Source organism: Fopius arisanus, unplaced genomic scaffold (genome assembly GCF_000806365.1).
Source record: "Fopius arisanus strain USDA-PBARC FA_bdor unplaced genomic scaffold, ASM80636v1 scaffold00027, whole genome shotgun sequence".
Lineage (NCBI taxonomy): Eukaryota > Metazoa > Arthropoda > Insecta > Hymenoptera > Braconidae > Fopius > Fopius arisanus.
In genome coordinates, this window is record NW_011887766.1 from 247,465 (window position 1) to 260,391 (window position 12,927).

General features: G+C 40.2%; 1 protein-coding gene and 1 long non-coding RNA gene across 8 annotated transcripts in view; one reads left to right on the forward strand and one right to left on the reverse strand.

The window, feature by feature from the left end:
• The window catches only part of LOC105265043 (latrophilin Cirl), a 114,540-nt gene that overhangs the window by 42,638 nt on the left and 58,975 nt on the right, over positions 1 to 12,927 (forward strand). For all 7 annotated transcript variants that reach the window (XR_892040.1, XM_011302319.1, XM_011302318.1 and 4 more), the window contains exon 2: positions 9,961 to 10,083. Coding sequence is in view for 6 of the 7 variants with exons in the window: in XM_011302319.1 (XP_011300621.1) it covers positions 9,987 to 10,083 (97 nt within the window). In the remaining variant the exon portion in view is untranslated. The remainder of the gene's footprint in view (positions 1 to 9,960; positions 10,084 to 12,927) is intronic.
• LOC105265042 (uncharacterized) lies at positions 6,918 to 7,781 on the reverse strand. Its single transcript, XR_892039.1, has 3 exons — positions 7,630 to 7,781; positions 7,458 to 7,533; positions 6,918 to 7,366 (listed from the first exon to the last, which is right to left on the reverse strand). It is a non-coding gene; the product is annotated as an uncharacterized lncRNA (long non-coding RNA).

Here is a 12,927-nt window from a genome sequence, read left to right on the forward strand (position 1 = left end):
AGCCAATTAGCTTTTCTCTAAATGCGCAGTTAACTTATCCATTACCCTGTGTTCATTCCATGTTTAGTGCAACCGAGAACCACCTGTAATTTGCGATAAATATATCCCTCTTTGAATATTACTGGGTTTAATCGTATAGCTTTCATTTTGACATCGTAGGTAATAAGAATAATTTTGCATCAATCATGCGTTCCATTAGCCTTTACGTTCTAGTTAGTCTCGTGTCATTCTCTGCATAATGCCGCATGAGTGAACAATTTTTTAAACCTTCGACCCAGCTCACTGCAGTAAAAACCGAGTTTGCATCATGAGCTTATACAATTTAAATGACAGAACCATTGACCCCTTCAAACGAATGAGTCATCTCAAAGTGGTACTGAAAGGTTAGCAAGTCGTCTCCTTTCGATCCAAACCCTCACACGCCACTTTTCATTCACAACGTACGTGAAAAAAAATCTTTTAAAATTTCTCTAAATACTCTAAATCTCAAAAGAGTTTTATCCATTCCAGTTTTTAATGATGTGATCAGAATTAAATATGTACTAGTTTCATGTATATTTCTTCCCCGTGAAGCCATTTTAATATCTTTAATTGAAACTCTCGAAATCTGAGGAGGAAATGCCAAAGGTTTGGAATTTCATAATTTTCAACTAGTCTTTTGACATTATTTATTGCGAGAAGAATACTAAAAAGATGAAATAATTTTTAGTGGGTGTCTGTTTTACCTCATGTGTCCGGATTATCTTAGTATCCTATACGTGAAGTTGACGTCTAGAAAGTGCTGAATCTGCTCTCATAAATCTCAAATAAAATTTGATTTTTTTTTTACTTGGATGGAATTTATCAACTGGATCGTTAATAAAAGAAATCGTATATCCCCAATGATTCAGCCCCGATTCTTGAGAATTACCTAGGGGTGTGAAAAATCCATAAAAACACGTAGACAAATCATGTCCAGAGTTTGGAATCTATCCGCTACTGGACGCTATTTTACTCGGGATAACCCTTGGCCGATCGTGGGTCATAAAATCCACCGTTGTCGCACCGGTTTTATTGCACAGATGATTGGTCCGCGGGGCATTTTCACACACAACCAAGTGGCTCCAAACCTCTCTGCTGACAATCGTCAATCTTATTTTCTAAAGAAAAATGAATGCACCGGTTCTTATCGATAGCCATTCACGGTTGAATTTATGGAGTTAATAAAGTTTATAGGTACATATAAATTCAGGTGGAAAAAAAAATATATGGAACGTCAGAGGATATTTATTTAACTCACAACAAATGAATACTTTATTGCGGGGGGAGGAATCTTACCAATCGTAAAGTAGGAGAAGAGATAACGGTTGGGAGCTCTCAGGCGATTGTACTTGTTCAACTAATTTTATTAGGGTAACGCGCCAGCTTATTTGAAATTAAAAGGCATGCGTATTTGAATGATTAGGACATTAAAACGAGACAATAGTGTGAAATCAAATGTGGCTAATAGGAGTAGGGGATAAACATGGGATCAACCGGGGGCTATTATATACTTGGGATTAATCGAGAATGATTAAACACATAGTCTTGGTTTTGACCCTGTCGGTTGTTCCCATAGTATCCGATTGTAAGTAGATGAATATGTAAACATATATATTCCTCGACCTGCCATGTGGTTATTAATGTACCCAGTTCGATTTTCAGTGAGGGATTATCACGAAACACCTCGACTCCATTCAAACGTAGATAGACTGTAATATCATCACAGAAGTTATGTACCATAGTGTCTCTCTGCCTCCCAGGCGTGTAGCTCGACGACGTATATAACGAGAAATATAGCATGGAGTTTGAATTATGTAAAATTATTCATGTTCGAGGCACCCAAGTAGTACCCAAGTAGTACCCATTTCTGGACCACTGTATATTCAACGTGAGTTTTGAGATAATGGCAGAATATTTCCACTTAATATTGTAAGAAATTTTTACCTCTTCGAGTTATTGGAGAATCTCCCCCTTCCATTCGCGTTCAATTGAATTAGATTATTGGAGGGGGTAGTGGGAATTAATTGCGATGCATTAATTTACTTGAGTTTCTTTTCTAAATGGAAATGAATTTGATTCGTTGTTGGCTTGCCCCTTGGGCATCAGTACGCTGGTAAAGTGCCCCGATATTTCAACGTTCGGCAAGGGAGAATAGACCGGCTGTTTGTACTGTCAACATTTGCCATGCTTCCAGAACGTACTAATGATATTCATGTTTATCCCTCTCTCCTCCCGCGCCACTTGCTTATATTGGAGGGATTGATTGATCATTCTCTGGGAATTAAAGTAGTTTTTTTCCGGATCGAGTTAAAATTAAAGAAAGTTAGTCAATCTAGGAATATCTGGAGGAAAGGGCGATGGCATATACTGCAATTTTTCTCATGCAACAAAAAGATAACATCATTGATAGATGAACTTTAGACAAAAACTTGAATTTAACGAAAATTTTTTCCCTCCGTGACGCGCCACCAGATCCAACCAATGCTTTGATAGGGCTAACCACCACAGAGGGTGTCCTCTAATACATACATATCGAGCACATATAGAATACATAGATGTCGAATATATATCGATAGAAAAAAAATATCATGGACTGCAGGGACATCCCCCACGGTTCGCGTCCCCAGGCGTCACGCGGAATTCTCATAAAAAAATACTTAGGCATGAGGATTAATTAAAAAATGCCACGTACCGATATCCCATGCGATCACTACTCCATCGAACTGCATCCCTGAATGACGACGGAATGGGTTTGGATGGGTAACAAAACATTTCCACCAAATGGGTTTTTTATGGAGAGTGGGAGTGACGAGGGGTGGATGGGCAAATAAGAGAATGTCTAGATAAAGCCCAGACATCTCTTTTTATCAGCTGAAACCAACCGTCAAAGCAAATCGATTTCAGTCCTCATTCCCTCCTTTCTTTCATTCAACTTTATCAAAGGCATCTTCATTGCTGTCTTTCTGTCTGTCATTAAGACACTCATACCTCCATCTATCCCTCGATTCTCACTGCTTACCACGTACTTTCTGCCCTCTTCACTCATAGATACAGTGGCCATCAATTGGATTATCCTGCGGCCCTGAATACATGGGGATAGTCCACCGGAGAATCATCTATGGCTAACTCAACACCCATTCCCTCCATTACCTTTCATCCCGCAATTGATTTCGGTTTTGTTTTTTTCCTTTGGTTTTTGCGCACTTCCATCCCTTGGTCACGTTTTTGTCGGCCCCACGACTAGCTTTCAATTTGCGGGTTTCTCCACTGTTTTCTCACTGATTGCTAAACAGTCGAGGGAGAGATGGAGGAAACGGCCTCGTTTTGAGAATGGAATTAGCGCGTGTCACTGTGACATTAGATGTGCAAACGTCGGTGAACACTGAAACTAATTTCTGGAAATTGAATTCGAGGTATCGTTTCTCTTTGTATAAATATCTCGAGCGTATATGAATATGTTATGGGCGTCTTTAGGTTGGTTTATGCAACACAGTTGTCTCTGGCCATAAAAGAGCAGTGACCTTTTCCATTTTTTTCATTAGAGGCGAATGTGTCTTATTTGTCCAGGGAATTGCACAAAACGTTTGGCATTTTTTTTTCCAAGGGGCCGGGGAAGCAACTGCAACAAAACCCAAGGTTTTACAGCTGTTTAGCTCGTGATTTTTCTAACGAGTTGAATTCTCACGGTTTACTGATGAATAACACTCGCGTTTATGGTTTTGGGGACTGGCGGAAGAAATACTTTATTCTGGACTGGTGGATTTTCTGTAATTGTTAATGAATGATGCACTCCAGAGTGACGAAACGAGGGACTCGTTAGCGCTGGGCAAATTGAAGCTAATTGAGTGATTACTGGATGTCAGCGAATATTTAGACTTCGGGTCTATCTATGGCTTCCCTCGATAAAGTGAAATATAAACTTCTTTTAATGAAAAAGATATTGGAGCTGATCCCATTAATTGGAGGATTTTTTTTTTTCACAGTTTACTCGGTTTTTTCACATTGAATTTCATAGTGTTTCGATCGTTAGACCGGTCCATTTGCTCGGGATTCATCGCACTCCAATTATATCTTTTTTTTTTTGGAATGGTATTACCAGAATTTTTTTGCCTTTCGAAATGATGGAAAAACGTTCCATAAAACTCCTATCGTTCTCCAATGATGTATCCGGAAAACTTCGAGGATTTATTCAATAATGATAAATAAAGCCCGAATTCCACCCGGGGGATTATTGATAAACGGTGGCAATGGTTGTCTAATGGTGCGCCATGGTCGAATGACGAATGGAGAATGGGAGAGGTAACGGGGACATATCGATGAGTATCGCACACGTGTAATTGGCAATGGCCTCTCGAAACTGTTGTTCGCATATATGGCAAATGGAGCTCTGGTCCATGCCATCAACACCAAGTGCTTATATCCCTACGCACTCTTGCGTGAATATAAAATAAGAAGAGATGAGCGAAATACATGACCACGTATATCCAGACATCCTGAGGAATTAATCCGTACGTGTTTGGTGCGTGAGTGCACCGAGGGAAGTTTGCAAAAGTCGTTCAGTTGATAAAAAGGAAGAGAATAAAAATTAAAAAAATGGTGAGATAGTAAAGCAAGGGAATGGAGAAGAAAAGCATGAGTAAGGCAGATGTGAGAGAGAGGGAGAGATAAGCCATGCGATGAGAGAAACGTCCAGTTTGCTACCGTGTGTGCGCTCAAAGGGACTCTCTAGATACAATGATTAAGAGTGATTCACGGTCCGTCCGGGACAGATGGCGGTTGCTTTCCTAATGAGTCGTAATTAATGGTTTAGATATGCGTGTAAGCAATGCACAGCCACACTTTCTCAGAAATTTTCGAGTTTATTCGTATTATTTGTGCGAACATCTTCTCATACTGACGCATCAACAAAATCCACTTTTTCAATCAATTATTAATTTTAGTTGGTTTCTCACATATTTGCCTCGTAGATGGTAATAAACCCTTCAACCCCCTCCAGGCAAAATATAACAATTAGAAAAATTTTCTTTTAGTTTGGAATACTCACATGTTTCAACTCGGAACTCGGTTTTCACTTCATTATTCAATTAAGGTCCACGTATTATTATTGCGTTCTGTTGTTAAAAAATTCGTAGGATAAATGGGTTTGTTGAAAATTTATTTTCACCGCTTCCTTCTTAATTCGATTTTATTAGTTCAGCCGGGGAATTTTCAGTTGCAATATCGAGCTTCGCTGTTTGAAAGAAAATTATTTTTTGATGATACGAAACTATTCAGATAATTGTAGTACCCTTAATCAAGGTATGACATAGTTGAAAAAATTCAATAATTAAATGAAGCCGCTAATATGATTAATATGATTAGCTGTCCGTGAGGTTCCGAGTTTTATCACAACGGTGGGGTTTTGCCGAACACAATCGCCATTACTGGAATACCACGATAATCACAATACGTTTTGAATGACGCTCCACAAATTGCCAGTGAAAAAACAAGGAAATGCCTTCGAATTGCGAATTTTTTCAAATTCCCCATTTATCCCAGCCAATGGTGGTTCGGTGAATGCATATCGAAAAATTCGCACAGTATTAGAAATCTTACAAATTTTCCGTGTCAGTTGCATTCAAATATACAATATTAGATATTCATTAGTCATATCAATCAGGAATACTCGCTAGTTAAAAATATGAAGTTGTTACAGTTGGAATTTTATTTCATATCATTTCCTGCCACTACGCTATATCACTAAAAATTCATACGAACCCAGGATTGCTCGTGGTTTTTCAATTTAGGTCAATTATTCATCGGTGAATGCACATTGGTTGAAATTGTTGAAAAGCTCATGAGGTAAAATACCTCGACATTTCCACTCGAAATTCATCATATCCTGAAAAACAATATTTTCCCTTCCAATTTACCTGATTTGTAGTAGTGCAATTTTTCAACCTATATGATCAGTCCCTAGTTCACCAGGAAATTACTTCGAGGAAAGGAAAATATGAAGAATAATGACAGACATGAGTCACCGTGCTTCTAACTTCGAGAGAAATGAATTTGTCGATAATTTGAAACTAAATATCCGTTGTTGAAGTCGTTGGCAATGGCGTGTACGGGGGCCTGCGAGGAACGATGGGAAGGGGGGTGGGGGGGTTAATTGCAATATCCCCTGGTGCATTCGATCCTGACACTTGAGAGGGAGAGAGGGTTGAAAGGCGAAGAGGGCAAGTTGGCGGTACAGTGGGATGCGAAGGTGGGCGGAAGAGGGAATGGAAAAGTGGGTGGGGTTGGGGGGCTTAAGGAGAGGGGGCTTCGACGAGTTCTATCTAACTTGCTAGAGCAAATAACACCTGCCGTTCGCGTCGTGTAAACTTTCGCCCAACCTCTCCTCCAAAGTTAGCGTTTTGGTGTACAACCCGTAGAGGTGCAGGATATACTATGGGATTGGCACGAGTGGATTGAAGGGGGTTGGGCCGGTGGATAGAAGCAGCAGTAAAAGGTAGAAGGGCTTTTTCAATGTGGAAATAGGTGCGAAGACCTCGTGTATTTCTTCCATCCATATCGTAACCAGCAGCACCGAGTCCTTGGATTTCATACACAAAAACCAATTCAACAAACTCCATTATAGTCGGTGCAGCTATCCCCCCTCTCTTTGCCTAACATCCGATGGAGTGGGTTCGATGAAGTAGAAGGGGAATTTTCCCAGTATTACTGTGTTGCAAAATTGTTTACAACTTGGATGAATGTAGTTGGAAATTTTCGATTGAGAATCGGCATGCAATTGAGCTTTCGAATGTCATTAAAAAATTTACAATTGGAGGATGATGGAGTTGACAATATCTCGTGCTACAGAAATATGAAAATAATTCACTGGGAGAAAGTCTCTTGGAGTGGTTTCGTGAATTTGTAAAATATCGGAAAAGCTGCAAGTCCAATCCGCTCCCCGGAAATATTTTATTATTCGATCGATTACGAGTCCAGTGTCTGTCTCAGGAGCTGCTACTCCAACTTGCCAGTAACTTTAACATGCAATCGGCGACAATGTCTGACAAGGGGATGACCTTGAATCCTTGAAAATTTGACGGTGAAGATTGTGGTGCGGGGAATGGGGTCGCGTGACCTCTTGGATAAAGGGCCCCTGGAGGTGTGTTGGTAATATTCACAATTTCTCTCTCTATCTGACTATCTATCTTCCTTCTATCTCTCGTGTCACATAACGGGGTGTACATCGTGTACATCGCGCTTCCGGAGTGGCCGGTTGCCGTCACGCGAGACTTTATTATTGTAACGTGACAACGGTTACAAGCGACGAGACTCTTCTCTCCTGCGCAAAGCCCAGCTACCAGCATCTCGCCTGAAAAGCATAAAAAAAAGTCAAAAGGTTCTCTGATTCTCGCTATTTTATTTATTTAGTATCCCTGTTTCCAACATTCTTCGTCAAGTACCTTTATATTTCAAAGAAAAGCCCTCAGTCCAAAAGAATTTCCATCGTATTTGATGATAGAGCCGGGGTCACCATCACTGGAGATTACAATTTTTAAGTACCACAGCTCAGTTACAAATAAATCATTATCTCGGTGGAATGATTAAAATAGTGAAAAAAATTCATTCTTTTACCAAACTTTGATTTCCTCTTCATCGCGTGAAAACACCACTATATTGCCCACTTTGTATTCTCCTCCGCTGAGCAAATTAGCTTCTATCGCGCGTCATAATTGCGTCATTATCTGCCAAATTGGTATTATCGACAGCGTCGATCTCATCTATTAGCGTTATATTTTTATGTTTCATTCTTTTTACCTCCTCTCTCTCTCTCTTTATCTCTCACTCTCTCATTCTCTCTCTCTCTTTCTCTCTTTCTCTCTTTCTCTCTCTCTCTCCACTTGGCTTTATTAGATCTTACGGCCAGTAATTGGCCACGTTCTCGAGAGCGCAGACGTATTCACCGTAATTGCCACGGAGGTAATAAAATTTGTCCGGGGAAAGGGTGATTCGAGAGGAGGCTACAACGATAGACTAGTGCGAATCACAGGGATCGGGCAGTATGGTCCGGTTATCAATAAGGAGTCAGAGTGGGGTGAACATATAACTGCATATTACAACGAAAATTTTCCACAAACGTGGAGTGATAATGGAATAATTCAGAGACAAGGGGGATGTGGGAGAAGAGAAGAGGAGGTAAGGGTGAAACACATAAAAAGTGTCGGATACGGGTCTCAGCGAAATCATCACGTGTTGGTTTCACTGTGTCCATTAACCAGTAAACGATATTCCTTTTTTATTATCCCAGGGACTCATTACTCCAGCATATATGCCAGCTCTTTCGCTCTGTTCCCATTCTTATAATCGCATAAGGGTATTATACTCCATCTCCAAAGAGTCCATTCGCACTGCTATATTTGCAACAACGTTTGTCTTTGTCGCGTGTGTGAGGCACTTGCGTGCATTCGCAAGATCTACCCATATATACCCGGTACCTTCTATACCCACACATATCGATGCGCATCTCGAGGACTCATTTCAGGATATCTTTCAGGAATATACTCTCATTTCGCACGATTCTACATACACCATTTTTTTTACACCATTATTTATTTATTTAAACTTGTACGCTCATGCAACCACTTACAAATATACATGCACACGCAAGCGGCGTAGGTTTAGAGAGCTAAGAGTCGTCATGAGAAAACACTTGGTAAAGTGGAAGGAATGCTGAATCAACTTGCAATGGACAATCTGCTCGCCTCTCAGCTGGGGTTTTACCGATAGCAATCGCCGCGGATTAATTATGCGTAATGCGCGTTGAGCTCCGTCGAGCATACATTTTAGTTGGAAAAATAATCAGAGATACTGCACCAGGATAGGTTCCAGTCGTACCCTCCCCCCTCTTTTCTATCCACCAGTGTGTACGTAGATGCGATTAAGGCCGGGGAATATTCACCGAGTTAACATTCAATTATCATTGTCTCTTCAATGGATTTCTAAGCTTCCGTGATAATTACACGTGCGTCTTTCATGGGCATTTTTTTTCGATGTTTTTATGTATACCGGTAGTTTCTATATTCCACTTCAATATGAATCTATATAATTACAATTTTGCTGTTGGATTGATAAAAAAAAATCAATTTGTAGTTTGTAATATTGTTCATTCAGGTAGAGATAAGAAATTGACATTACGTGTTGTCATGTTCTGAAATTTTGTTTTTTTACGCACCCTAGCCAGGCTGCATGAAATTGGTACTTCAATTAATTTTTCAAACTTGACTAATTCTTGAGTTCACTAATTGATTGGTAATTAGGAGAACCACTCCATTCTGTTGACAAGTCCAGCAGTGATAAACAAAACCAAAATTTTAATGATCCCAGTGAATGCCCTGATGGGTCTATTTGATCGTTATAGTTGAGAGTTGAGTGATGAGTCGAAATGTCCCATGACTTGACAGTAATTTGACAGTTTGGTTATAGTCGGGGTGACAGGGTGAATGCGTGGTGGGGGCTACACGGAACTGTCAACTGCCAATAATAGTTGATTGTTGGGATTGGGCAGGCGGTGAGGGCTAGAGTCAACTATCAACTGCCGATGATAGACAAAAATCAACCATCATCACGCATCCCAACTACCAACTCTGATCTTACTGTCAAGTCGTGGAACATTTTGATAGTCGGACTCTCACGGGTCTGATAGGATAGATCCAATGAAATATCAGTAGCTTGGATATTCCGATTAATTTGGTTTGAAAATATAGGCGGATCCGTTGAACAAAAATTAATTAAAAGAAAACAGAAAGATTAATTAATTTCTTAAAACTTTCATAACTCTGTGACAAAAGTCGAAGTTTTAAGTTTTACCTCTGAATTGCGTGCTTGTTCGATTAAATTCAGTTCAGTTCAAATTCCTTAAAAGACAGCGGTAATATTTAATATTTGAATTTTATTTTATTATTACAGGCGTAGTCGTTGCTAGGGGCCTCACCATGGAGTGCGGCAAGGGTCGACGGAGAAGCTTGCTTGGCGGGCTCATCCTTGCCTGGTTATTCATCAGCGACTGCATCGTAGCTGCTAGAGACAGAGGTATGTTGAAAACTCAATTAAATATTAAATGGAATATTTATTCACGGAGTCAGCGCATCAGTAAAGCTAGGCATTTTAAAAGTGTTCATTGACAATGCGATTCAACAAAACGAGTCATTCAATAATACGAACAAAGATTTATTAGCCGTAATCTCAACCGCTAAGTAAGAAATTCGCGTATTCGCTGTATCGCTATAATTTACAATATTTCATTCCCCCTTTCAACTTTATCGTCACTAAAAAAATAGTTACACCGAGTTTGACATTTCTCTTTACCCTCAATTCTCCAAAATCGCGTGAAATCCCACCGTTAATTAAGCATGCACTGAATCCACAAACAGCCCGACTAATTCAATATTACCAAACTCTGGCGTAACTCTGCAATTACTATTCTCCATCTACCCCATAACTCCAATCGCTGCTGTTAGACCAATAGTTAAAATCGCGGAGTCTCGTAGAAAATCTCGTCAAATCAATTCTCACTACTCGCCAAACACCATTAGAATGATGAAGGAAATACATTGACTAAATTATTCCTATAATTTTATGTCAAGTGTATTGGAAAATGGGAACAAAATCGAATCCTTCGTATTTGCTACGAAATAAATTCAAACGCTAAAATAGGAGGAGATGATTAAGAGTAAAGGTATTAACAAGTGAGCCAACTCTCGATCGAGGACTTCAGGAGTATGTACAAGGTTGGGATTGGAGTTGTCCAAGTGGGTAGAGAAGGTGAACACTGAGAGATAAAGAGGGAAAGACTTGCCTCCACCCTATTCCTTGGCGATTACTGTATATCTCAGTGCATCCAATCCACACAGCGGCTGTGTTTCCGCTGTTCCGCGTTCCTTCTCAATCTTCCCATATACTATATTCTATTCCCAGCATCATCTGCTTCCCACCCCATCTATCTACCGTCCCCCTCTTTCTTTGAGTCCACTGCAACCTACTGGATACGTTGTGCTCTGATGCAAATACTTGACTACGAGGAAACATCGTCACTCTACCTCGTACAGAGTATCACCGGTTTGAGTTGGCTTTGAGTTACTTTTGAAATTGTTGGACAAACGAGACACTACTATAGCTATGCAGCTTCTGCTGAGAATGATGCCCCAAAGATTTGTCTCAGTAAATTAACGTGAATCTCGTGCCACCTCATACCGCTGATCTCCCAATACTCAAGCTATTATCCTCTACGGTTTTTACGATTTCGTCGTGTGTCATGCCGCCATTTCCCTCCCGTTTGGCACGACTTTGGGGTCGTCTCGATGGTTGACTACACCAAAGTGTCATTGAAACTTTTCTATGACGAAACACTTGCATTAAAACTTAATATTTCATTAATTTTAGTGCCCAATTTCTGTGGATTTTATTGAATTCTCTGAATTGGTTGTGAAATTGAATTAATATACTCGGAAGTATAAGATAATGGCAACGGAAAGTAAATCTCATTGAAATCAAAATCATTTAAGAAGCAAACCCTTTAAATCTATAATACTCCATCAGTGGTATCTACTCGAGTTTGTGACCATCAAAACATGACTAATTCGATTCTCGCGTGTGCACGTCCACCTTCTCCCTAATGTTGTCAGGTTCGTTGAGAATTTACGCTAGTACACCAGGAGATAGCCAGAGCTATAGCACTTCCTCCATGTCCAAAAGCTATGTATACCGTTTCACCTACCTTCTTTGGCTCACCTATCCCTGGGTACAACATTTCTCAACCGTTTGCACATACAACCCCAACTGTATATATCAAAAGATAAGATCGATATTACCGGGTATGCATAGGGTACATATTTATTGACAATATCTTGGAGGTATAAACGTGCCATCTACGTCCTCTCTCTGCTCGATTAAAGTGATTTGGGTAAAAAACCGTAAAAAGTGCGGGCAGAGGGGGAACAAGAGCGATAAGGCTAAAGCCAAGAGACGCTGAATATCTCAAGACGATCTTTCACACAGGGCCATGGACGACAGACGAATCGATCTTTTTATCGCACCCATTCAAAGTTTTCCTTGCTCTCTCTCTCTCGCTTTTTATATTCATCCCATACTCTCACCAACTTCAGGTGCAGCCACCCCTTTTTTTGTTCTTAGACACCCTCTCCCTTTACACACAGCGCAACGGTCTACATCGAAGCTCGCTCGATAGTGAGTGTAATCGATTTCCGATTTTCCGAGTGGCGGCAATTTTTCAATACCACGTGAAGAATAACCCGGGAATAAGCGGGAATAAGAAGCCGTTATCCAGGCAGGTCTAACTCGTGACACCCTCAACCCTACACCATTTTTGCCGCTTTGCTTTCATTTATTTTTTCTTCACCGTTGTTGGTATTTGTTTTTTGCAATTTCGTTTTTCTACTTCCATCTCTCGCTCCGTCTCGTATTATTTTTCTTGTCTTTTCCCGCAGTTTTTTACGTTGCTTCACATCTTCCTTCAGTACTTCGTCTTCCTCCCCTTCAAGTGCAATTTCTTATGTTTTTCAACCCCTCCACGTGAAAATGGAGGAAGCCACCGCAGGCCCTCGGTACTTTCATACCTTCATCCTTTTTTATTATTTTTTTATATTTCTTTCGACAAATTAGCACGTTCTGCAGAGGAAAACTTAGCGAGCACCATGGGAAAAGAATTCAAAGAGCGGAAAGAAATAGTGGGTTATAGTATATATGGGCTGGGCCGTTATCTATTTAATAGATTACGTTCGAACTTTACTTTTTGGAACGTGTTAACTGCCTTCGAACGTTTCTTTTCGTCCACCATTTTTAACGATAAAAGAAAAAGTGGATAATGGCACGGATCGGAAAAGCATCCCGGTGAGGATAGTTGAGAGTGAAAAAGTA